Below are 27,913 nucleotides of genomic sequence, written 5' to 3'. Positions count from 1 at the left end.
CCAGACATGCTCTTAGTGTATTGGGGCAGGGAGGGCCTCATTCAGTGAATGCTTTCCAGACACTGCCTGGGGCACACAAGGTGCCCCATGCATTTCCCAGTTCAAACCGGTTGCTGGGGTACTCAGCCCCAGCTCTGGCGCAAAACTGGACAAAGGAGAGGGGGTTAACCACCCCCTCCCCAGGACCACCCATAGGGGGGGACCTTAGAGTTAGTCCAACCCCTAAACTTACTATTAGTATAGACCCCCCGTCCCTAGGTCAAGGAGTGACCACCCTGTTCAAACAGGCACCAACAGCATCTTTGCCGGTCTGCATTTTTGAGGCTCCCGTCGGATCCCGAAGAATCTGCGACATAGGACATAGACTTCCAGACATCTCTGACGCTGACATGCAAACCCAGCAAAGCTGAGACCTGTGGCGAACACGAGAGACGTGGGATCGGAACTCCTGGACATCCTGCATTTTGCTACCTGTATCCCGAGGTATCCCGAAGTTTTGCATTGGGGTGCTTTAAGCCCTGGCCCCGAGCACCTGTTGCGCCGAAGCTCAGAGGCCCACACTCCACGAGTGTCCTGTGGCCCCGCTTTGTGCATTTCAGCTCGATGTGTCTTCGCGGTTCTTAGTCTGTTGGCTAGTGAGCCCCCACGAAGACCAACCTTTGATTTAACCTGCTTTCCTGGATGCTCCAGGTTTGCTCCAACTTCCCTGCAAAGGAGAAGTTCCACAGACCTTTCTGGTATGCACCAAAGCCAATCTCAACATTCTGCGTGGGTTGCGTTTACCAAGGCTTGTTGAGTCCAATCCGGATACCTTCACTGCAGTCAACTAGATCTGTCGTGGGGCAGCTCAAATCCAGCTCCTGGTTGTCATCAACGCCTCCTGGACCTCGTGGCTGAAGAGACAATCTTCACCTTTTTACCTGAAATCACCCGACATCTTGTGGCATCTTTCTATCGCCATATAAATAACAACAAGAGAGGGAGGGAGCAAAGCACTCTTAAACCCCCTGTCAATCAATGTATAACAACGAGAGAGTGACTATTAGTGCAACCTCAAAATGGTTGACCAAGACAGCAAAAAGACAAAAAACAGTGTTTGTAAAAAGAACCCCCACTCACCGACCTGGTCAGTGACATGCTTCATCATAGGGTTCCACCAGAGAGGCCGAGTGCCTCCCTGGTGTGCTTCAACGTCTGGTTTACAGTGCAGCAGGATGTTCAAAGGCGTATGTGCATGAGTGATAAGAGTGAAAAGGTGAGATTAAAAGGTGACCGTTTCTTAACCACCTAAACCGGATGTTACTAGTTACTTTACAGAAATAGCCCACATTCATCTCACCCTTTTAATAGTTTTTGGACAGTCTTTAATAAATTAGTTGACAGGCTAGCACCAATCACCGTTTAATCTCACCTTTTCACTCTTATCACTCATGCACATACGCCTTTGAACATCCTGCTCTACTGTAAACCATACGTTGAAGCACACCAGGGAGGCACTCGGCCTCTCTGGTGGAACCCTATGATGAAGCACCTCACTGACCAGGTCGGTGAGTGAGGGTTCCTTTAACAAACACTGTTTTTTGTCTTCTTGCTGTCTTGGTCAACCATTTTGAGGTTGCACTAAATTCACTCTTTCGTTGTTATACATCTTTCTATCGCCGCCATGGTCACTGGCTAGTGGCCCAGACTCTGTCTCCTCTGATTTCAGGTTCTTCACATCTCTGATCCACCCTTGAATCCACCCGAACACTTTTCCTCTGGTCGCCTGCAGCACTTCTTCGCAGTTCTCCATTGGAATCAATCACGAAACCCGACACGAAAAGACACCTAGGCACCGGCTTCCGTGGGTGAGATAACATGAGTACTCCAGTGCTCCCGTGGGAATTGACTCTCCAAGTGTCCTACTCTAAAAGGGTTCCATTGCAGTTCACCTCCTTGTACTCTTAATCTTCAAAATTATAACTTGTTCGTTTCCCATAGAAAGTCAATGGTAACCCGCGGCTGTGTTTAGACACTGCACGCGTCTCCCGTGGGACTCCTAAAGCCTAACCTTTGGTTGTTCTGAGTAGCCCCAGCGATTCCACAGACCCAGGCCTGCTTTCTAACTCTCACATGGTTCTTATACCACTATTTTAGTATATGGTTTGTGAGGCCCCCAGGGCAAAATGTATACTATGCAACTTCTCATAAGCCAATTAAGTTTCTTGTATTGTACTTTTACCTCTGACCTCATAAAGAGTGCAGATGGGTTGTGTTTAGAATAAATACATATATATTTGATATATACCTTTTGTGGTGTGCTTTCATTTGGTACTTAAGAGATTATAAATGGTAAAACAACTTGCTTTAACTCATCTCCAAGTCTTAGCCTGAAGGCTGCTCTCCACAGCTACCACTAGGATAGCTTTCTATAAGGTTGACTTTATAACCTGCCATCAATAAGGATTAGACAGGTGCAAGGTGCCCACTAGAATAGTGAACATCATACACCAGGCTAACTTCTCACACCTTTTTCTACCATATTGTCGATAAACAGTCACAGTTTCTTTGGTTGTGCGAAGGCCAATGGCTCCCTTGCTACTTCACTGTTAGTCTTAGCAGGCTGTTGGGGTGCATTGCTGTTTGTACAGTTCAGCGAAGTTCAAGAAATCATTTCTGGTATCGTTTTCATGTTGGTAGTCCTTCAAATCCTACCTGTCGGTGCTCAAAAGCCCCAGTGAATATAAAATCAGGAAAACCACAATTCAACACTGACAGTAAGTAGCACGGTTTGCAGTAGGCTCCACAGAACACATTAAAAGAACTACGCATATGCCAGTTGACGCACTTTGGGCCATATTAGCCATATCCACAGACCTTGCTGGTATGCACCAAAGCCAATCTCAACATTCTGCGTGGGTTGCGTTTGCCAAGGCTTAAGCTCATTAAAATGATCCCTGTTTTAAAACTGCAGCTAAAACGGCAATAATGTGCTTGCTAATATGCGTTATAGAATTCCAATAGAAGCCCAAGTTAGATGTCCTGTACATCTCACCTGGGCTTCTATTGGAATTCTATAGCGCACATTAGCAGGCATATTATCACCGTTTTAGTGGCAGTTTCCTGCCGCTTAAAAAGCGATAATTTTAACAAGATTCTTGCTAATATGGCCTCAATTGTGTTTTTTTATATTAATGTGCGTCATATATTTTTGCTGATTTTATTTATTTTGGAAGTATATCTCACTGTACATCCAGAATACATTTTGTTTTCTAAAATACAGGTATAACCTCTAAAGAACATCTTAAGCATGCAGGATGAAAGTTTAATAGACTTCACCACTGTAAAGTTTGTAGAAAGCAAATAATGATTGTTTTTTTTTAAATATTTATATTGAAAGAATTTTTTCCCCTTTTTTCTTTGTGACATGAGCAGGGCACAATAAAATACACAATCATAGAACACAAATTCACATATACAAAATACAAAGCCATAGAACACAAAATCATACATTCATATTCAGATACTCAAATATTCAGTAAAACAAATTCTTCATCTTTCAACATTCGGTTCCTAACTTCCACCGAATAAAAGGACCCCAGATTTGCATACCCAATTTCTTACCCTTTTTCCCTTCCTAGCGTAAATAGCAGTTTCCAATGTTTGTACTGATAATACTTTACCCAGCCATTGATAGTATGAAGGAGGATTTGGGTCAACCCAAGCCGAGGCCACTAACAATCTAAGAATCGCCATTGCTACAAATATAAAGTTTTTACAATTTGAGTGTCCATCAAGACTGACCCCCAATAACATGACAGCTGGGGTTAGCTCTATTGTTGTTAATAGTGCATTCTGAAAAAAATTCCCAATGTCCTGTTTCAACTTATCTAGGTGTGGACAGACCGAAAAGATATGTATCAGGTCCGCCTCTGTGCTGCCACACTTAAAACAAGTAGTTCCGGATATCCCCCCCCCCCATTGAGCAATTTTCCCAGGTGTGTAATATAAATGATATAAAATCTTATAATGTTGGGCCTGAAGAGATGATGAACACAACATTTTGCTTCCCATTTCTAGTGACTCAGTAAAGATATCCCTAGCTATATCAAAATCTACAGACCATTTATCTATCCATTTCTCCAGATCATCTTTCTTTAGTTTTGTCATTTCTAAATAGAACCTCTTTATAGTACAATCAGAGCCATCTTCTATAAGGTCCATCATTATAGTTCTTTCAAAGCCCAATGATCCCCCTTTTTTATTCAGTATACAACTTCTTATTTGGAGGTATTTGAAGAAATGTTTTGTGTTCAAAGTATGTCTATTTTGCAGTTCCGTAAATTGTAATATACCGTAACTGCCAAACATATCTCCGATCTTTCTTATCCCCCGCCTCTCCCATTCTTGAAAAACAGCTCCTGAGAAAACCGCACTAGATAGAGAAGGGTTGTTTTTAAATCTAGTGCATGCATTGTACTTCCCAATTCCAACCTATTTGGAAAATCCTTTCCATATATTATAGGCAGTCATTACTGTCTTGAATCGTGTTCTTTTGAAGTAACTTTCCTCCGTGAATCTCAGAAATACATTTTCAGCGTTTATACCCAAAACCAAACCATAGATAGCGAGCGAGCCAATCTTGTCCCAACCATCCACCTCAGCCCCTCCAATCAATCCCACCATGCCTTGCAGTGCTGCAGCCCAACAATACAACTTTAAATCCGGTAGTGACCATCCCCCTCTTTCCCGCGGGAGCGACATATACCTCAATGCCCTCCGTGTCTTACCTTTAGCCCAAATAAAACGATTAATCATCTGTTCACAAATTTTGAACAATTTGTTATCAACAAAAAGTGGTATTGCCCTAAAAATATACAAAACTTTTGGCAAGACCAACATTTTAATAATATTAACTCATCCTACTAGCGACAGGTGGAGATTCTCATATCGGTCCAAGTCTTTCTTTACTTTATCTATTATTGGGGCAATATTTTTTTCTACCAAAGTATTTAAGTCCGCTGAAATATTGATTCCTAAATACATCCCTGCCTGGACCACTCGATTATCGTCACAAAAGGTCACTGAGTTTTTAATAATCTGAGTCTTTGAAGCATTCAGGGCATAGCCCGAAACTTGCCCAAATCTGCGAGCCTCTGCCTCTACCAGCTCGGTCGCTTCCGTGGGGTTTGGTGTTATCACCGCCTCATCATCAGCGTAGGCAAGTATCTTACAAGGTCCCAATGATGTATGTAACGGGATGATTTCTGGACATGACTCTATCCTACGAATTAATGGATCCATATACATGGAAAATAGCAGCGGGGAGCATGGGCACCCCTGCCGTGTACCTCTTTTGATCGTAAATTGTCCCGTGATGCCCCATTAACTCTTAGGGCTGCGACCGGTTCCTTATACAGGGTCTGTAGAGCTTTCACGAAACCACCCTTAAACCCAGCTCTTATTAGGGTATGCCACAAATGGTCCCAGGAGATCCGATCAAATACTTTTTCAGCATCCAGCAACATTACTGCCATCGGATCTTCTGTGACCTCAGTGGCATCAAACAAGGTTATGACTTTCCTGGTGTGGTGAGTCGTCCCTCTCCCGGGGATAAAGCTGTGTTGGTTACTGCTGACATGGGCACTTATTACTCCAGCGAATCTCGTTGCCAGAGCTTTCGAGTATATTTGGGTGTCGTTCATCAACGTAATTGGTCGATAGGACCCTGGCTCAGTCGCCGGCTTCCCTTTTTTTAATATTAGGACAATATCGGCACCCCCCCCAAGATTTTGGGATAGACCCACCCATCTGGGCAGCTTGGATCGTTTTGCTTAAATCCTGCCCTAAACTTCCCCAAAAAGTCTTGTAAAACTCTAAAGGTAGCTGGTCCGGGCCAGTGGCCTTTCCTGAGGGGAGATTGCCCATAGCTTCTTTAATCTCAGTATGGTCCAGCAATTTCTCTAACCCTTCTGCATCTTCAGTAGAGATCCTCTCAACTGGAATATTCTGAAGGTATTCACTTATCTCTTCAGCACTACTGGGGTGTTGGGCGTCATATAGTGTCTGGTAGAATTTCCTAAACACTGCCCTAATTTCCTCAGAGTCTGAGTGTAATCTTCCATTTTCATCCCTGATCTCCCTGACAGTCCCGTCTGCCGCTATCTGTCTGGTGCGCATGGCAAGAACATGTCCAACTTTTTCGCTAAACTCGTAGCACCTCTCCCTTCTAATAGTATAGTATTGTGCTGCCTTTTTTGCCAGGTCCTCTTCAGCTTCACTTTTTACTTTCATTAAGTCTATAATATATTGTTCAGTTGGTTCACCCCTTATGACACACTTTTTAAGCTGCTCCTCTGCCTCTGATACGGCTCTCTCTATATCACTATGCCGGAGTCGTTCTACTTTCCGTTTATAAGCACTATAGCTGCATGTCTCTCCACGAGCACCCGCCTTAAAAGCATCCCATATAACTCCCACCGGGGCACTCCCTCTATTATTTTCAAAAAACTCACTGATGCATTTGGACATATATGATATATAGTCATTGTCCAAGAGGAGCCCTCTTTCAAATGTCCAAACCCTACTTAATCTTGTTCTCCCTTCTAGCTTCATCGTTAATATTAGGGGATTGTGATCACAAAAAATTTGTGGGAGCCTATCAATTTTTACTCTAGTCATTAGATCATTAGATATCAAGAAGTAATCTAATCTGACACAAATATGGTGTGGTGCAGAGTAATATGTGAAGCCTGTTTGCTCCGATCTAATTGTGCCCCAGACATCTCGCAAGGTATTATTTTCTAAAAGATCAACCAGAGCTTTATGTACTCTTTTCTTCCTACCTTTATAGCTTCTAGTCAAGCCTACTCCCAGTCCCTCCACCCCATTAATGTTCAAGTCACCTCCTATAATAACCTGAGGGGGCCAGGCTGCTAACTCAGAATCTAAGAGCTGTAGGATTTCTGGATCATCCTGGGTTGAACCGTACACCGCCACTAGTGTTGTCCATACTCCTTCTATCAAGATCTCAACCATAGCCCACCTACCCCATTGATCTTCTAATTTTTTCCCGATTACCACATTTTTACTCCTTGAAAGAATAGCTACCCCTCTGTTTTTTGTCCCTTGCTTGGATCTTACTATTAAGTGAAACCCCAACTGATTGAGACAGAACTCTTGGGTGCTCATTATATGTGTCTCTTGCAGGAATACATAATCTACGTTCATCTGTCGCAATCGAACTCCTATCTTTTGTCTCTTTTGGACATCGTTTAGGCCACATACGTTCCACGTTACAAATCTAAGAGACATATCTAATTTTTAAGAGACTATCGGCTGCCTGCTCACTTTTATTTATCAAGCTATCAGATTCATTCTTCGCTGCATCTGTTACACAGATTACACAGATTACACAGATTCCCATTTTCGTGTTCACAATCCCTTCAATACAATAACCATACTCATGCATCCGTTTCAAATTGTGTTCTTCATAATCCCAACAGATTCCAATGCCCTTGTGCCCTGCCCTTGTTCCCTCCCTCCCCCACCCCAGACAACCCTCCCACAGAAACCCACCCCCCCTACAGGCAAATAGGTCCAAAGGACCTATGTCTGGCCGACGTAGCCTACAGGATGTCACGCCCTCCCTCCCATGATTCTCTTAAACGATAAATGCTGCTCAAGGTGCTCTCCCCAAAATAGTGTTAAACCCCGACCACCAGTCTATAACTAATGATACCTGCCAGAACACCGATACAGGCCTACATATCTCCGAGACCCAGAAATAAAAATATACACTCTTAACTCAGGAGCCAAGAAATTAAACATACAATGGTATTCTACTATTCCATAATATTCTTAGTCTCTCTCTTTTTTTACTTTTTATGGGGAATGTCTCTAATAGCAACAGTTTGTGCGTCATACTCCACAAGTTCCTTATGGTGAGACTTATGTTGACCTCTAGTTTCACGCAAAAAGCTGAGGTACTCTTGTGCCATGATTATGAGAAAAAACTTTAAAGTTTCCATTTAAACCAACCTTCAGTCGTGCTGGAAACATGAGATAAGCCTCCAGTCAAGTCAAGTCAAGTCAAGATTTATATAGCGCGCTACATACCCATAGGCGCTTGAGGAAGGGTGGGGAATTACTTGTCGAATATCCAGGTTTTAAGTTGCTTTCTGAATGCTAGGTGGTTCTGAGTAAGGCGAAGGTGAGTGGGAAGTGAGTTCCAGGTCTTAGCTGCCAGGTAGGAGAAGGATCTACCTCCCATGGTGGTTTTGTTGATGCGAGGTACAGTGGCAAGGGCTTGGTTGGAGGATCGTAGCTGACGGGAGGGGGTGTAGAAGGACAGTCGTGTGTTGAGGCATTCGGGTCCAAGTTCGTAAAGTGCTTTGTGTGCGTGGGTTAGGAGGCGGAAAGTAATCCTCTTATTTACGGGGAGCCAGTGGAGGTTTTTCAGGTGCCCAGAGATGTGTTCTTTACGCGGGATGTCTAGTACGAGCCTGGCTGAAGCGTTCTGGATGCGTTGGAGTTTTTTCTGGAGTTTTGCAGTGGTACCGGCGTATAGGGTGTTTCCGTAGTCCAGGCAGCTCGTGACCAGTGCGTGGGTGACCGTTTTTCTAGTTTCGGTGGGGATCCAGCGAAATGTTTTTTTGAGCATGCGAAGAATGTTGAAGCAAGATGATGAAACGGCGTTGACTTGTCTGGTCATCGAGAGTGAGGAGTCCAGGATGACGCCCAGGTTTCGTGCGTGGTCCGTCGGGATGGGTGCTTTTCCAAGGGCCTCTGGCCACCAAGAGTCATCCCAGGCGGAGGGGGAGGTGCCTAAGATGAGGACTTCTGTTTTGTCTGAGTTCAGTTTCAGACGGCTGTGCTTCATCCACTCGGCTACTTCTTTCATTCCTTCGTGTAAGTTGGTTTTGGCGGTGTTAGGGTCTTTGGTGAGTGAGAGGATTAGTTGAGTGTCGTCAGCGTAGGAGATGATGTTGAGATTGTGTTGGCGAGCGATGGCCGCAAGGGGGCTCATGTATACGTTGAAGAGGGTGGGGCTGAGTGACGATCCTTGTGGTACGCCGCAGATGACTTTAGAGGCCTCTGACTTGAATGGAGGGAGGCGGACTCTCTGGGTTCTTCCGGTGAGGAACGAGGTGATCCATTCCAGTGCTTTTCATTGGATTCCGACGTCTCTGAGGCGCTGTAGAAGGGTGCTATGACAGACTGTGTCGAAGGCAGCGGAGAGGTCAAGGAGGATGAGGGCGACTGTGTCTCCATTGTCCAGTAGAGTTCGAATGTCGTCTGTTGCTGCGATAAGTGCGGTCTCAGTGCTGTGTTTGGCTCGGAAGCCGGACTGTGATGAGTCGAGGGATTTGTTGGTTTCGAGGAAGGCGGCGAGCTGATTGTTGACAGCTTTCTCGATGACTTTGGCCGGGAATGGAAGAAGCGAGATGGGGCGGTAGTTTTTGAGTTCGGTGGGGTCAGCTGTGGGTTTTTTCAGAAGGGCGCTGAGTTCTGCGTGTTTCCAGCTTTCCGGGAAGGTGGCGGAGTTGAGGGAGCAGTTGATGACATCTCGGAGGTGTGGTGCTATGATGGAGTCTGCTTTGTTGAAGATGTGGTGAGGGCATGGGTCAGTTGGGGATCCTGAGTGGATGGAGTTCATCAGGCGGATGGTGTCCTCAGTGGAGATTGGATTCCAGTCGTTAAGGATGTTCAAGGGGGGTGAAGGTCCTGCAGAAGGTTGGGTGGGTTGGACTTCGGGTCGGTTGTCGAAGCTGTTTTGGATGTCTGCGATTTTGTTGTGGAAGAAGGAAGCTAGGGAGTCGCAGAGGGCTTGGGAGGGGGTGATGTCGTTGGAGTTGGCTGATGGGTTGGTAAATCCTTTGACGATGTTGAATAATTCCTTGCTGTTGTGGGCGTTGTTATCTAGTCGGTCTTTGAATGTGGCTTTTTTGGCAGACCGGATTAGTTGGTGGTGTATGCGGGTGGCGTTTTTGAAGGCGTCCCTGGTGCTGGTGTGTGGGTCTTTTTTCCAGGCCTTCTCGAGGGAGCGACAGAGTTTCTTCGATTTCTTAAGATCATCGTTGAACCAGGAGGCGTTTTTGCTGCCAAGTTTGATTTGACGCTTTTTCAACGGTGCTAGGATGTCGGCGCTGTTGGATAGCCATTGGGTGAGGTTAATGGCTGCTTGGTCGGGGTTTGAGGAGTGGGCGGGGGGGTTTAGAAGAAGCGATGAGGAGATCTGGTTGATGGTGATTTTGTTCCAGTTTCTTCGCAGGGTGGGTTGAGGATGGTTGTGGATAGTGGTCTTATCGTAGATAAAGTGAACGCAGCTGTGGTCCGTCCAATGAAGAGCTGTGGTGTGACTGAATGAGACATGTTTGCTGGAGGTGAAGATAGGGTCGAGTGTGTGACCTGCAATGTGGGTGGGTGTAGTGACAAGTTGTTTGAGTCCGAGGTTGGAGAGATTGTCCAGAAGGGTGGTGGTGCTGCTGTCATTGCTCTTTTCCAGGTGAAAATTGAGGTCTCCCAATAGGATGTATTCCTCGGAGGGGAGGGCGTGTGGGGTGATAAAGTCAGTGATGTTGTCACTGAATTGTGCACGGGGTCCTGGAGGCCGGTAGAGGAGGGTGCCTCTGAGTGTGGTCTTGGGGTCGGTGTGGATCTGGAAGTGGAGGTGTTCGGCGCTGGCAAGGTTGGCGTCAGAGCTGGTTGAGATGCGGATGGAATTCTTATGGACGATAGCGATGCCTCCTCCTGTTTGCTTGATGCGGTCCTTATGGATGATCTTGTATCCTTCCGGGATGGCAATGGTGATGTCTGGGGCTGAAGAGGCATTCATCCATGTTTCTGTTAGGAAGGCGACGTCCAGTGAGATGGTGTCTAGTAGATTCCAGAGGTCGATGGCGTGTCTGTGGATCGAGCGGGTGTTGAGCAGGATGCATTTTAGGTGGTTGGTGTCAGGTCTCTGTATGGTGTTGGTGGATGAGGAGTTCGTTTTGGCGCCGTCGAACTTGCAGGAGTTGCAAGAGAAGGGTCCATCGGTATGTCCAGGAGCGGCTTGGACACAGTTGAGGGAACGGCCGGGGTTAAGGGCTAGGAGGGTGGTGGCATCGTAAGTGATGCGAGTGGGCTGGGCATTACGGAAACCAGGGGGTCTGGCACTGGGCGCGGTCCAGGCGCGGACGGGCGTAGACGGGCTTACCTTTGGCGCACCTTTGGCGCGGATTGGGCGCGATCGCTGCGCGTGAACGCTGCGCGGTAGTACATCAGTCATATAAAGGAGTTGGGGGGAGGGGCGAGGGCGGAGCAGCTGGGAGGCGGGGTGGATATCCGGGGAGGGGAGACTAACAACAACAAGGTAGTAAACAAAATGGCAGTCGGGCACACACTTGCAATCACACGCTAAAAGTTACTATTAGGGCACAGGGAGACACAATAGTTAAAGCGAGGCACTTCAGGTGAAGCTCAGCGTTGCAGCGCGCTGTGCTAGTGTGTTAATTAGTCCGATATGGACTAGCGCTACTCTGCTCTGCTAAAGTAAGGAGCGCTATGTAATTAAATGAGTGGACAAATCGGGCGCAGCACAAAGCAGCAAATCAGCAAAGCAGCTGAGTGATCAAATGAGCAAACAAATTGGGCAAAGCACAGCAGATGAATGAACGATACCGCAGTGGGGTCGGGGAGGCAGCGTGATGAGGAGCGGCCGTCTCTGACAAGTCAGAATGGTCACAGAGGTCGTGTGGACAGACCGAGCCTGATGCACTGTGGGGGGGCGGAGCAGCTGGGAGGCGGGGTGGATATCCGGGGAGGGGAGACTAACAACAACAAGGTAGTAAACAAAATGGCAGTCGGGGCACACACTTGCAATCACACGCTAAAAGTTACTATTAGGGCACAGGGAGACACAATAGTTAAAGCGAGGCACTTCAGGTGAAGCTCAGCGTTGCAGCGCGCTGTGCTAGTATGTTAATTAGTCCGATATGGACTAGCGCTACTCTGCTCTGCTAAAGTAAGGAGCGCTATGTAATTTAATGAGTGGACAAATCGGGCGCAGCACAAAGCAGCAAAGCAGCTGAGTGATCAAATGAGCAAACAAATTGGGCAAAGCACAGCAGATGAATGAACGATACCGCAGTGGGGTCGGGGAGGCAGCGTGATGAGGAGCAGCTGTCTCTGACGAGTCAGAATGGTCACAGAGGTCGTGTGGACAGACCGAGCCTGATGCACTGTGGGGGGGGCGGAGCAGCTGGGAGGCGGGGTGGATATCCGGGGAGGGGAGACTAACAACAACAAGGTAGTAAACAAAATGGCAGTCGGGGCACACACTTGCAATCACACGCTAAAAGTTACTATTAGGGCACAGGGAGACACAATAGTTAAAGCGAGGCACTTCAGGTGAAGCTCAGCGTTGCAGCACGCTGTGCTAGTATGTTAATTAGTCCGATATGGACTAGCGCTACTCTGCTCTGCTAAAGTAAGGAGCGCTATGTAATTAAATGAGTGGACAAATCGGGCGCAGCACAAAGCAGCAAAGCAGCAAAGCAGCTGAGTGATCAAATGAGCAAACAAATTGGGCAAAGCACAGCAGATGAATGAACGATACCGCAGTGGGGTCGGGGAGGCAGCGTGATGAGGAGCAGCCGTCTCTGACGAGTCAGAATGGTCACAGAGGTCGTGTGGACAGACCGAGCCTGATGCACTGTGGGGGGGCGGAGCAGCTGGGAGGCGGGGTGGATATCCGGGGAGGGGAGACTAACAACAACAAGGTAGTAAACAAAATGGCAGTCCGGGCACACACTTGCAATCACACGCTAAAAGTTACTATTAGGGCACAGGGAGACACAATAGTTAAAGCGAGGCACTTCAGGTGAAGCTCAGCGTTGCAGCGCGCTTTGCTAGTATGTTAATTAGTCCGATATGGACTAGCGCTACTCTGCTCTGCTAAAGTAAGGAGCTCTATGTAATTAAATGAGTGGACAAATCGGGCGCAGCACAAAGCAGCAAAGCAGCAAAGCAGCTGAGTGATCAAATGAGCAAACAAATTGTTCTGGAAGGGGGTGATAAGCTGCCTCAACCGCCACCGTCTTTCCACGGTGGTGTGGCAGAAGTCAGGGCGGGCAAAGAATTCAACATCCTTATAGGTGCGCTTGGCCTGGGGGTTTTGCCTTGCTGATTATCTCTTCACGCAATAGGAAATTCCCGAAATAAAATAATATCGCGCGGGGCTTACCCTGTGTCTCCTTCCGCGTCATCGGGAATCGATGTGCTCTTTGTACCTCATGTTCCCAATCCCATGAAGACAGCTCTGGGAAGGCACCTTTTAATAGCTTAACAACAAACCCCCGTGCGTCGCCCCCCTCCTTTCCCTCCTGAATCCCAAGTAGTCTGACATTATTACGCCTTTGTCTGTTTTCAAAATCCTCTAGTTTCCAAAGCATGTCCGCCGTTGTCTTGTCCTGGTCTCTCCTAGCATCCTGCATTTTGATAAAATCATCCTCCAGTTTTCCCGTTTTGACCTCCACCTCAGATACTCTCCCAACCATTTCTTCATACATTTTATTAACTTTATGCAAACAAGATTGTATTTTTTTATTTGCATGTCTGGCCCTCCTGCTTGCCCTTTGACTCTCAGCGCGAGCCTCACCTTGTATTTGCTTTAAGGTAGAGAATAAGACTTCAAAGTTGGAGGCACCCCCCTCAGATCCCTGAGAAATAGCCTCGTGAGTACCTGTATCTGCGCTCTCAAGCCCCCCCATAGATGGTGCACAGCTCTCCAATGTATTGTCCCAGTCAAGTTTCTTTACAACTGATTTCGCAGGGGCTCTGCGAGATACTCTAGCCAGGTTCTTACGTCTAGAATTGTTTTTAACTTTATTCTTGTATTTGGGTTTGGTATTCACCGCAATTTTGTTCATCTCTATGGCAGCAGTTTTTAGTCTTGTTTTTGTAATTTTTTGGACTGTCTCTTGCGCCGACTCGATAGGTTCCGTGTCGCTATCTAAGGAAATTGAGGTACTATCTGATTCGCAAATAATGATTGTAAGGGTATAGAAAAGTCTGCTCTTCAATATGTCATGCTACCTGCATTTGTACAGCCCATTAAAACCACCAGTATAGTGCAGAAGTGTTTTTGGAATCCGGGCCCGCTTTACGGTTCAGAGGTGCTCGCTTGGAGGCTCACTATTCTCTGATTTTGCATTTACTTACTCTCCGTCATTTTCATTTGATTGTATACCAGCTGCCGGGTCAGTATGGAGTATGCATTGTTTAATGAAAGAACTGTCCTGAATAGTGCTGTCTAGATCCTGTTATGCATTTCTGTAGGGTATTGTGTGCACAGATGTGTTTGCAGAAGGAGTTTGCCGTTTGTTTTGTTCTTACGGGATTAACGCCTGTGAAATGTGGGCAATCATTGGCATCTGCTGTGAGCTGCAGACCACAAGTTTGAGTCCCAAATAGACCAAATGTTGCATTCAACTTTCACTTTCTTGTAAATTGGTTATCATTTTATTGGGTAAGAATGATACTGACTATTTACAACATTTTGAAACCAAAGTGAGTTAAGAACCACTGTTAAAAACGTATTTAACAACACATGTTCTGTTTCAAATAATTGTTTCCAAAAAGAATGTACTAAGGATATTTCCAGACATTGCCTGTTTATGTGACCACAGCACTTGGGCCAAGGATCATACTTGCCCCTGCCCTCCATTATCACTGTCCTCTCACTTTTAGGGACATGAGGAGAAAAAACTGCTGATTGTGGACTTCACAAAGGCAGAACTCGATGAGGTAATTCACTCTCTTTCCAGAGGCAAGGCTAATGGCAAAGATGGCCTTCCTGTGGAGCTTTTTAAAAAATGTGATGGCACTTTCCGTAAAGAGTTTTTGCAATTAGCAAAATGTTTATTACAAGGAGGATCTTCTCCGGACTCTTTTCACATGGCAGTAGTCGTTACCATCCTAAAAAAAGGAAAGGACAAGGAAAATACGAATTTATATAGGCCCATAAGTCTCCTAAACACAAATTATAAAATCTTTACGAAACTTCTAGCGAACCATTGAATAAAATAGTAGGGTCTCTTATAGGCCCCGATCAGTGTGGCTTCATGGCAGGAAGGCATCTCCACACGAATACAACATTTTTATAGGAGGCACTGGATTATTTTAAGATTAATAAGGTGGAAGCGCAAGTTTGGCTTTTAGATGCTGAAAAGGCTTTTGATCTGGTATCATGGGACTGTCTATTTGCGATTTTGCACAGTTTGATTTTCCGTTTGGTTTTATTTCCCTCCGAAACAACTTTATGAGAATTCTAGGGCACAGATTATTATTAATAATATAAATGTAGGGACATGTCAAGTTAACAGAGGCACGGATCAAGGTTGCCCCCTATCGCCAATTTTATTTGCCCTATTTATTGAACCTTTGGCGATTGCAATTAGGGGGATAATGACCGACACAGTACCTGTAGCCGGAATGACAAATATAACATTATATGCCGATGACATTGCCCTTTCTTAAATTCAAAGCCTACAAGTCAAGTAGAAATTTAAAAAATGTTTCACTGACTTTCAAAAGTAAGGCGGTTATAAGATAAATGTTAATAAATGGAAATCATCTTAGCCAACTGCACTGTAGACACTAATTGCCGGAATTTAGGCAGATTTATAACACCCGCCCAAAGAGATATCTGGGAATATTTATCTCTGAAAATTTGGAAGATTTATATTCATTAAATTATATTCCTCTGTTAAAAAGGGTTGGTTCGCAATTAGATCGTTGGAACCTACTGCCGTTATCAATAATGGGACGGGCTGCCTTAATTCGTATGTCTATTATACCTCTTTTTAACTTTCTTTTTAGTGCAGCCCCTTGCTCAATCCAGGTATCCCTTTTTAATAAAGTGGATGCCATGATTTCCTCTTTTCTATGGGCAAAAAAAAATTCAGAGACTAGCACTCAGCACTTTGTATCTCACATCTGTACAAGGAGGGCTGTCCCTCCCAAATATTAGAGAATACTACTACACTACTTTTGCACATCACAGTTTTAGATTTTTTTTTAGACGATCACGAAGCAGACAATTTTTTTATGAGGAAGATGTTGTTGGAATCCAAAATTACTGATCCCGTAAGAATTACGAAATACCCAAAGAAAGTCCGCTATAAGTCCCTACAGTGACTATTTAAGCAGAAAACCCAACTCCTGAAATATTATGGTATTTTTAGAACAAGTAGTTCAACTGATTTAATCAACTTCAGTATTGGAGAGGGGGGTCACCTGGACAAACATACTGCGAGACTTTGGAAGGAGAATGGCTTTGTAAAAATCGAGGATTTCCTTTTAGGGAATAGATGGAAATCCTGGGAGGAAATCCCTAGACAGATCCCCCATTCCAATACTATATTGAAATTGTCCTTTATTACGCTCAATGCTGAGTTTAGAGAGCTATATATAAGTAATTTATTTCACAAAAGCGATATATCGGCAGCGTTAAATAGCCCAATGCAAAAGAAGATCAGCATTTGGATTGAAAAACTAAAAGATTACAATTCAATTGAATTGTATAATAAGGTCAGAGAAAGGTGGAAAAAGAGGGAAGACATTGAAATTAATAAATTGAAGTGGGACAAAATTAATAAATTAAACAAATCCATTTTTCGAGGGGCTAATTTTAAACGAATGCAATTTTACAGTAACTGGTTAATTTACTGAACTCCATCGTTTCTCCATAGTATATATCCCCAAGTTGACGATAAGTGTTTCCGTTGTGAAGAAAAGGGTACTTGGAAACATATAGTTTGGGAGTGTCCTAAAATACAGGAGTTTTGAAAGGAAATAGGAAAATATCTCAGTAACATGATTAAAGTTAACATTTCATTCGAAAAATTAACCTCTGTCCTTGGCTGCTCCCCGAGCCCTACTTCCCATGATAAGTTCCACTTTATAGCATCACTGGTAGCTAAATCACTTATTTTGCAGTGTTGGAAATCAGAGACAGTACCAATCTTACAATCATGGAAGGCAAAACTATCCAGGATTCACGGAAAGGAAAGAAAATATGCACTGAGATCAGGGGCTCTTAGGAAATATGACAAATACTGGAGGGTGTTCGAATGTTAAACTGCTTTTGTTGGATATTGACTTTAACTACTTCCTCTTTTGATAGTCTGATTGATTGTTAAGATAAATACACCATGCACATTGCACTTTATGAATAGTTTTTAAACTGTCCGATTCTGAATATGTTTTTATATTTAAATGAAGTTAGTGTCAGTTGTTTTGGTCTGTGTCTCTTTTTTGTTTTTGTATATATACTGCACTTTGCACGTTGTTAACTCTGCTGCTGGAAGTGCCATGTATTGCTTATTCATTGTCTATGAACTTTCAATAAAAATTATTTTTTAAAAAAAATCACTGTCCTCTCACATTTAAGCATCACATTAATTTTTTCTATTCTTACCAGAAGTTTCTTTCAGCAAAAAATGCAAACGTCGCATAGTTGACATTACCTTTGCTACAATAAAATTGTTGGTTCGGTTCATTCAAAATTCTTGATGTATTTAACATGGAAGGTCTTACCAAGTAAGAGCGCTACCCGAATTTGGCCAGAAGGAACTGGGTCGGAATATTCCACATAACAAATTTACCATGGAAGGAACATCTATAATACACAATTGATGTACTAATAATTGTACTATTTTACATGATGAATATAGTACTGGAAAATGAAACAAGCATTTGCAATACAATAGGTCTCACATTATGTAAAGTTTGAGCTATTGGCATTGCAAATATTAATGCAATGCAAAAAGCTCAAACTTTCAGTAATGCAAAACCTATTGTATTGCAAATGCTTGTTCTACATTGGTATCTGACTTTTCTTGTGTTATGTGTTCACTTCATTACTGTTTGTGTGCTGCATAAAGACTTTACTCATTGCCTCTAAATTATGCCAGCTAACAAAGGGTTAAGTGCAGGTTAATTTAATGACTTTTGAAGTTCACTTTGACAAGGATTGTGGTTGTTGCCTGAGCTGAGCATCCCTTCAATCAATAACTCCAATCCTAACATACAGAAACACCAGTATTGTGGCTTATTGTAGGAGTTCTGTAGCCTTTTCCCACCTCATATTGACACTTTCGAAAGTAATTACTGCAGCTACACTGCATGGAGGACATAGTCATTTCAGCTGTAGTTAAATACACTAGTGCTGAGTTTTGGTGTTGTGTGAGATCCAAGAGTCTGCCCCAGACTTGATTCAGCAGTGTGTCAGCGCGGCATAGACTTCTGGTGTAAGCACAGGAATGTGAGGAAACAACACTTAAAAACAGCCAAGGGCTGCAGGATGGTATTCAATAGGGTCCAGTCTGCTATTTGGGAAAATGAGTCAGTAAGCGAGGGAAAAGCTAAAGGTCCAATGTAGGATCTCTGTATAAAGAGGAGGAAAGAAATGAACAGAATAAATGTGATTAGAGGGAACATAACTTCTGAAAAACTTCGGAATAAATGTATTTGTTTTCAGTGGCGGCACGGAAGGTAGGATCCAAAGGTAACTACAGCACAGTCACACCCTTCTGAGGAACATCCTGGAGTATGCAAAGAAATCTTTCCCAACCTACCTTAGAAACAAGCTGTAAATAAACAAGAGTGATGTGGCAGAGACATGCACAGATGCTGGGTGTGGATTTGATAAGAACCCCCTCCTTTATGAGGTGCCCATTTTGTCACGAATCCTTGATTTATGGTGAGGTCCGGTTGGTGCACGCAGAAGCCTGGCATGGATCAGGTTCATTATTTTTAGCTGATATCAGCAGTTCTCAGCCTAGAAGGCTCCCCAGAAATAAAGAGGGTGGTCCGAGATGCGGGTGATAAACTTTCCACACGGGTTGATAACAGGAAACAGAGAGGGTCTGGAGGACGAACATATAGGAGTTGATGGTTTGGCGAAACTATCTGTTAACAAATATATAACACCAGTATCTGTGCCCAGTATAGAGTCTTTTTTGGGATATCTGTGCAGCTGAAGTAATTTAAACACTTTGAATTGCATTTGTTGGACTTCGACCTTAACCCTTTTTTATCATTCGTTTACCTGACTGTACTGGCACTAGCTATTTTCTTCACGTATTACATTTTAAATATGTCATCTGGCTTAGTAGCCTCTCTGTTTTAAAATGATCAGGAGATGACAGATAAGTGCAGTAGTGGAGTAGTTAGGACTTTGCGGAATGGGTGCAGTGCACATGGCCTGCTTCATGTCATCAAATGCCTTTTGACAGCTGACTGTCCACTGAACCTTCTTATGCATTTTTTTAGAAGTTAAGTCATTCAGGAGTGTCACAATGGAACCATACCCCTTGACAAATCTCCTATAGTACCTAGTCAGGCCCAAGAAAGCTCTCATCTGAGTCTGGGTGGTTGGAGCAACCCAGTCCATTATGGTCTGGATTTTGCTCTGCAATGGTTGAACCTGGCCTCCACCTACAAAGTGGCCCAGGTACACAACCTGACTCTGCCCTATCTGCCGCTTAGTAGCCTTGATAGTTAGGCCTGCTTTTTGCAGGGCCTCCAAAACATTTTTCAGGGGGATCGGGGGATCATTCCAGGTGGAGCTAAAGACAGCAATATCATCAAGATAAGCTGAAGAGTAGTCAGCCAGACCTGAGAGGAATTTGTTCACCAACCTTTGAAATGTGGCAGGTGCATTTTTTCAGACCAAAGGGCACCACCACAAGCTGATAATGCCCACTAGGAGTTGAAAATGCTGTCTCTGGCTTGGCATCCTCAGCTAACCTTATTTGCCAGTAGCCAGCTGCCAGATCAAATGTGCTCAGATATTTGGCAGAGGCCAACTTATCTATGAGCTCATCTGCTCTAGGTATTGGATGGGCACCTGTATTCGTGACAGCATTGAGACCTCTGTAGTCTGGACAAAACCTCATCTCTCTCTTACCATCTTGGGTGTGAGGTTTTAGCACAAGGACTACTGGACTAGCCCAAGGGCCATCTGAGGGTTCAATAACTCCCAATTCCAACATCTTCTGGACTTCTGTCCTGATACAGTCCCTGACATGATCAGGTTGCCTGTAAATCTTACTTTTAACAGGCAGACTGTCCCCATTGTCCACCTCATGAGTGCACCAGGTAGTCTGACTTGGAGCCAGTGAAAACATATGTCTGTATGCCTGCAAAACTTGTCTGCGGTCACTCTGCGGCTGGTCAGTGAGGCTGCCTGCCAAGGCTACACCATCAACTGAACCATCCTCAGGGGTCTGAGAGAGCAGATCTGGGAGAGGGTTGTTCACTTCTTCCTGTGCTTCATCAGTAGCCATGAGCAAGCCCATGTCTGCCCTGTAAACATTTCGATTCAGTCTGTTGACATGAAGCACCCTGTGGGGGCTCCTGGGAGTTCCAAGATCAACCAAATAGGTGACTTCTCCCTTCTGCTCAACAATAGTGCGGGGTCTACTCCACTTGTCTTGGAGAGCTGCTGGGGCCAAAGGCTCCAACACTTGCACTTTCTGTCCTGGCTGGTAAACAGTCAGTACAGCCTTTTGGTCATGCCAGGCCTTTTGCAATTCCTGACTAGCCTCAAGGTTTTTGGATGCCTTTTTCATATACTCAGCCATCCGGGAGCGGAGGCCAAGTACATAGTCCACAATGTCATGTTTAGGGGGTTTGAGAGGTATCATCCCCACTCTGATAGGGCGGGACAATCTTGCTTAGGTTTATATGGTCATAAGACCTATCCCTACCACTCAGGATTCTGCTACCACCAGAGGGCTCTAGCCCTGCTAATTTTCTGTCTCTTTCAAGATCTAGGGTCTCTTTCTCAAGGGCAACTTCTTGCCTCTTGATCCTAAGCTTGACTTCTCTCATTCTAGCTTCATGCTCTCTTTTCTCAGGGGATGTTCTCCTCCTGTGGGATGAGGCAGAGGACCCTATTGATGTACTACAATGGTGAGATTCACCCTAGTGAAATCTCTGTCTTCTAGGGACACCAGTAGGCTTACCTGGGGGAATGTAGGAAGGCCCACTATGGCCATCTCTATCTGCAGGTAGTCCTGTGTCTCCCAGGTCTGGTTTATCAACCACTTCCTGGTGTGCACCCTCCTCACCCTCAGAGTCCTGGTGGAGTGACCCACTTGGATCCTCCTCAGATGAGGGGTAGCCCGCCTCCCCACTACCTAGTGTATCTGGATCTGATGCTTTGGATACGCCATCTTTCACCAGGAAATTAATGAGGTGTTGGGTGGTTAGACTCTGTCCTTGCTTTAATTTTCTTATGGCACACAGTCCTCTCAATTCTTGGAAAGTGAATGTGTCATATTTAGATGTCTGCTGTTTGCTGACATCTGGCAGAGAGTCACTAGCTCCTGCCCTTAAAGCCATGACTAGTGAGGTGCGGTGTGTGCACCTACCTACACTACTTGTTACCTACTGGAACCTCTCTAGAAGTTGTAGGCAGGGTGTGCTAATCCCTTACCACCTACAACCGCTAGGTTCAGTAGAACCTATGTATTATAAGTCTTGATTTATATGTACCTACAGGAACCTCAATGTGATTTTTCGAAATTACATTCTCAAGATTATTTGGTAAAACAAAAGCAAGCTCTTATCCCATCCGCTGCACACCAATGTGAGAAGTTAGCCTGGTATATGATGTCCACTATTCTAGTGGGTACCTTGCACCAGTCTAATCGACCCTTATTGCTGGTAGGTTATAAAGTCAACCTAATAGAAAGCTATTCTAGTGGTAGCTGTGGAGAGCAGTCTTCAGGCTAAGACTTGGAGATGAGTTAAACAAGTTATTTTGCCATATATAATCTCTTGAGTGCCAAATGAAAGCACACCACACAAGGTATATATCAAATATATATGTATTTATTCTAAACACAACCCCTCTGCACTCTTTATGAGGTCAGAGTTAAAAGTACAATACAAGAAACTTAACGATAAGTTGCACAGTATACTTTTTGCCCTAGGGGCCTCACAAACCATATACTAAAATAGTGGTATAAGAACCACATGAGAGTTAGAAAGAGGCCTAGGGACTGTGGAATCGCTGGGGCTACTCAGAACAACCAAAGGTTAGGATTTCAGAGGCCCATGGGAAACGCGTGCAGTGTCTAAACACAGCCGCGGGTTACCGTTGACTTTCTATGGGAAACAAACAAGTTATAATTTTGAAGATTAAGAGTACAAGGAGGTGAACTGCAATGGAACCCTTTTAGAGTAGGACACTTGGAGAGTCAATACCCACGGGAGCACTGGAGTAATCGTGTTACCTCACCCATGAAAGCCGGGTGCATAGGTGTCTTTTCGTGCTGGGTTTCTTCGTCGATTCCAATGGAGAGCTGCGAAGAAGTGCTGCAGGCGACCAGAGAAAAAGTGTCCGGGTGGATCCAAGGGTGGATAGGAGATGTGAAGAACCTCTAAGCAGAGGAGACAGAGTCTGTGCCACTAGCCAGTGACCAGAGCGGCGATAGAAAGATGCCACTAGATGTCGGGTGATTTCAGGTAAAAATGTGAAGTTTGTCTCTGCAGCCACAAGGTCCAGGAGCTGGATTTGAGCTGTCCCACAACGGATCTAGTTGACTGCTGTGTCGGTATCCGGATTGGACTCAACAATCCATGGCAAACGCAACCCAAGCAGGATGACGCGATTGGCTTCGGGCAGACCAGCAAGGTCTGTGGAACTTCTCCTTTGCAGGGAAGTTGGAGCAAGCCTGGAGCAATCAGTAAAGCAGGTTAAATCAAAGGTTGGTCTTCTTGGGGGCTCACTAGCCAATGGAGTAAGAACTGAAAATACGCATTGAGCTGAAATGCACAAAGCGGGCCCATGTTACACTTGTAAAGTGTGGGCCTCTGAGCTTCGGTGCAAAAGGTGCTCGGGGATGGAGCTTCAAGCACCCCAATGCACAACTTCAGGATACCTCAGGAAGTCGATGCAAGTAGAAAAATGCAGTATGTCCAGGAGTTCCGGTCCCACGTCTCTCGTGTCCGCCACAGGTCTCAGCTTTGCTGGGAACGCAGGTCAACGTCAGCGATGTCTGGAAATCTATGTCCTGTGTCACAGATTCTTCGGGATACGGCGGAGCCTCAAAAATGCAGACTGGGAAAGATGCTGTTGGTGCCTGTTTGAACAGGGTGGGCACTCCTTGACCACAAGGTAGATTTCTTCCGTCTTCCAGTCGAAATAGAATGTTGAAGGTCCAGGATATAGGTTGCAGAGTTTCGTCCAGGGTAATTCCAGGGTAATCTAAAGTCCTATGGACTGGGGTTCTATACTTACAGTAAGCTTAGGGGTTGGACTAACTCTAAGGTTTCTCCTATGGGTGGACCTGAGGAGGGGGTGGTTACACTCGTTCCCCTTCGTCCAGTTTTGTGCCAGAGCTGGGGCTAAGTGCCCCAGCAACTGGTTTGAAGTGGGAAATGCATGGTGCACCTTGTGTGCCCCAGGCAGTGTCTGGAAAGCATTCTCTGAATGCAGCACTCCCTGCCCCAATATACTAAGAGCCTGTTTGGGGAGGTGCCAGCACCTCCCTGGACAGGAAACCTATTGTCCAGGCCTCCCCTGCTGGAGTTTCATCCAGCAGCAAAAGGGCAGAATCGTGTCCGTGGCAGCAGCATCCATTTTGTGATGCTGAGGCTCTGTTTAACGTTAACCGGGTAAACCAGTAACTACATGTCTTCTCCCTCTAGAAGGGTGGAATGCTACCCCTGCCACCAGAACTGGTGGGGGGGGGGGGGTTAGTAGTCCAAATTGTTTGACACCTTACACAACATGTTTTGATAAAGCCAAACCAAAGTTAGCATTAACTGCGAGGATTGTAATGCACGTATGATGAGTATATGGTATGGCTATATCATTGAACAGCTATAAGGAGAAGGTTCCAAAAGCTGCAGAGGGGCTCAGCTCATGCTAGGGCACCTCTCACAAAAATCCCAGCACTCTACCTCCAGGATTGTCGAGGTCTGCCATAGGAGTGGCTTACAGGTTCCAATGTGTCTATATAGGTACATAGATATAGGTATGCTATATCTAAGTAAGGGGTGATTACACCACCTTACCCAGGCTGTACGAACAGACCTGTGGTGTCAGTTTGGAAGGCAATCCAGGGGTGGCAAAAATCCATGCTGCAGCCCCTTGTAGGCCTAGGGTGCACCAATGCCCTCGGTACCTATGGTACACTATACAAGGGTGACCCAGTAACCAATCTGGTAAGTACTTAAAGTACATGGTATCAATTTAGAGAGAGAACAGCTGGGCTGGGGGCCTGATTAGAAGGTCCACAGCCACACTAAAGTAAAAAAACCAGAGAATCACAGCAAAAAGTGGGGGTAACCATAGGAAGCAGACCCTACTCTCCTACAAAGGACAGTCATGATTTGGGGCCAGCCTCATACCTCAGGGCCTCTGTACCACTGCACCTGCTGCACTATTGGTAGCCGAGCCCCTGAACAGAAGGAACACAAGTTCAGTGGCACAACTGTTCGTTGTGGACTACAGTTTGGATTCCACTGTGCTCCTCATGCTGTGTGTCATGTTCAAAAGAGTAGGGCTATACAAACAGACGCAGCACTTTAGAAGTGAGAACGTGAAACATGTCATGCGTGCCCTCCTATAGACAGTGGGAGAAGTTCATGTGTGTGGAGAAACACAGGAAAGGCAACGTTTTTGCAATGAAACGCTGAATGTGTTTCTGAACTCAGAATTTTAGTCGGATGTGTAACTTTTAGCACGATTGCTGTGAGGGAAAATAGCAACATATTTATGTTTGAGATAAATTATGAATAGCACCGAAGGTCTGTATGTGGGTGACTGAAAACATGGTCAACTTTAAACAATGTAAAAGGGGTAGAGGCCCCACTAAGTTTACACATGCACTAGAAGATGAGTGTGTAGCCTGCACCTTCTAGGTGGTTGCACACAGAGACTTCAAGCATGTGCACCACTGCCCAAGACCCCCTCTCCCTTCAATAAAGGAACCGCGCTGAGCAGATGTTTTTGCAATGTGTAACTTTTTTCCATGATTCTGGTGAGGGAAAATGCCAACATATTTAAGTTTCAGATAATTTGTTGGGAATAGCACTGCACATCTGTGTGTGTGGGGCTGAAAGCATGGTTAACTTTAAACAATGTAAAGAACTAAGTTTACACATGCAGAAGTGCAGCGACAGGACGGTGCCAGTTGTAATTTACTTGCATGCTTAACCATAGAATTCATAGAACACTTGCATGTCTTTTTAATGGAATTAGAATCTCATTACTTCATGATCTGTAATGCGGCATTCTGACTTTGGAGGTGCTGCAGCTGAGACCTGTTTAGTGTCGGTGGTTGTATTTAAATAAAGCCGAACCTGTATTCTTCTTTGGACACTTGCTTTTATTACTGGCGACAAGGAGCTCTTGATTGGTGACAAGCTTCAACCACCGGTTCCCCTGTGAACCCACATTTCAAATACTGGATAAACGATTTAATCTACATAAGGATTTGGATTTTAAGGACATAAAGAATTTGGATTTTGATGGTAATTCGGATTACATGATCCCCAACACCACAATCATTGCTGGGGCGCATCTTTTAAATCTGGACTTCCTTGTTTTTTTTTCATCTGGACCTATACATAAAGGGAAAGTTAGTAGCAGTTACTTGCTTACTTTCAAACCCTTGCCATTGTGTGCTTTTGCGCACCCTGCATGTTGCTTGCTTTCCACGTTCCACCCCGAGTGCCTGAATTCTGAAGTTTGACGTTGACGGTGACGCTCACGTTGCTGCACGGGTCACGTTGCGTAATGTGGCAGCCATTTTGGATTGGGCTGTACTCAGATTTACCGGGTAAATCTCATAACAAGAGATGGATTGGAGTGCAACATTGTTTTTTACATTGTGAAGACAGCGCGATTCGGTCTACGGGGGAAAATCACCATTCTTACAATTTTCACAGTCATCACACTTTTGACAGTTTTATTTACTGTGAGAATTTTACTTTTGAAGTATTTCTATTTTAGACTATTGTGTGAAAAGCCGCAGATATGGCCAATTCTACCAGCATGTCTCAACCTCCAGCGTTTTTGTCTGAAAAAGGGGAACTGAAGGCCCATAGGAATGAATGGAACAGCATTCTTTAATTGCGACTAGCAATTTGCGAGTCGCAATTAAGGAATGTGTAGGAATTGCTATTTTTATAGCGATTCCTACATGCAGAGACTTTTGTGATTCCTTAATAATCGCAATTAAGGAGTCGCAAAAGCCTATGTTGATGCATGTGCCAGATTATTTCTAAGGGTTGGCCAAATTACAAAAATCTTGATTTTGTTTTGAATCCTTTCTAGACTTTAAGGGATGATCTAACCTTTTGCCAGGGAAATCTGATGAGAGGTGATAGGGTGGTTCTGCACATTTCTTAATGCTATTTCTTAGAAATCGCCTTTTCAAGCTTTGAGAGGGAGGATAGCGAATTCTAAGTTAAATCCAGTATGGCTTCCTGTTTGGAAGTACAATGTTGTGACTGAAGAGTTGAGGAGAAGTAAACTTGCTGAGTACCAGCAGAAATACAAATTGCTGTATGATGACAAAATGTCTGTGAGGGAAAAGAAATGGATTCTGGGTGATCGTGTTTGGTAAGAAAACCGAAGCATGGTCACTAAGGTTTGTCTAATTTTCTTGGCCCTTTTTTCATCACTGCAATTAAGAAAACTGTTGTAACTTTGGACAATAGTTACCCCCTGGAGTATGTCTAGGTTGGTTAAATTTGTTGAGACAACTCATCGTACACCTAGTGACCATAGTTGTGCTTCTATGGATAGAGGTGCAAACAATGATAGTTCAACTAGACTCAGGCATGTACCTGTGAAATTCAAGGATTGTGTTATATATTAGAATTTAGTGTCTTCCAATTTTTCTTATTTTTTTTATATATACTGCTATGTTGAATTTTCTCATTGATCTTTTGCTCTTTGTTTTTCTTATGTCTTGGTCATTACATTGAGACGTTTTCTGTTCTGTTATTGCCATGATTTTTTTAAAGGGGATGTGTTGTAATTTACTTGCATGCTTAACCATAGAATTCATAATACACTTGCATGTCTTGGTAATGTAATTAGAATCTCATTACTTTATGATCTGTCATGCAGCATTCTGACTATGGAGGTGCTGCAGCTGAGACCTGCTTTGTGTCGGTGGTTGTATTTAAATAAAGCCCAATCTGGATTCTTCTTTGGACACTGGCTTTTATTAGTGCCTCAAAATATGGGGCCATCAAAACAAAACAAAAAGAAATAACAGTTTCAATGGCAGGATGAACCTATGGAAGAGTGGTGGAACTAGAGTGAAAACCAACATATCTACAGTAAGCTGAAGAAACCTGATTCACGAGCATACACTGCAATTAAAGGTCATTTAGATTATCCCATGCCAGTTATCTTGCTGTTGCCACCCGCTCTTCTTCCTGCCAGATGGTGTTTGTGACTGGGTGGCACTGCTGCTCCTGGCTTCTGCTGCTAAGTAGTGGCGGCTGGGAGAGGGGTGCGATATAAGTCCAGGGACAGCGTGTCCGCTACTATGGAAGAGAAAGCGCGGTATGGCACGCTGTCAATAAAGTAAGAAATCAATATTTGTAAAGTTGTTTTTTGGCCAGCAGCGCATAAGAAAACGAAAGCACTGCCACCATTTTACATATTAAGGGGGTCATTAGGATGGAGGATTTTCCGCATCCTCCGGGCCGGCGGAAGCCACCGCCGGCCCGGAGGATGCGGAAAATCCTCTGTGGACCCACCAGAACCCACCGCCAAATTAGGATGGCTGGTGGGTCCTGGTTTAGGTCCGCAGCTTTTCCGCCGCGGCTGGCTTACAACCGCGGCGGAAAAGCCCTAAAATGGTGAAGGTGTCTCTTAGACACCGTCAGCCAGATTAGGATGCGCTTG

General features: G+C 44.7%; 1 protein-coding gene across 1 annotated transcript in view; it reads right to left on the bottom strand.

The window, feature by feature from the left end:
* Positions 1–13,520, bottom strand: part of LOC147663472 (uncharacterized) — a 45,183-nt gene extending 31,663 nt beyond the window's left edge. The window contains exon 1 of the mRNA XM_086950424.1: positions 13,208–13,520. Coding sequence (XP_086806550.1) covers positions 13,208–13,520 — 313 coding nt within the window. The remainder of the gene's footprint in view (positions 1–13,207) is intronic.
* Between the last annotated feature and the right edge of the window lie 14,393 nt (positions 13,521–27,913).

The sequence above is a fragment of the Lissotriton vulgaris genome, unplaced genomic scaffold (genome assembly GCF_964263255.1).
Source record: "Lissotriton vulgaris unplaced genomic scaffold, aLisVul1.2 SCAFFOLD_516, whole genome shotgun sequence".
Taxonomy (NCBI): Eukaryota; Metazoa; Chordata; class Amphibia; order Caudata; family Salamandridae; genus Lissotriton; species Lissotriton vulgaris.
Note: the sequence above shows the minus strand (reverse complement) of the source record. Positions and strands in the feature narration are given on the sequence as shown.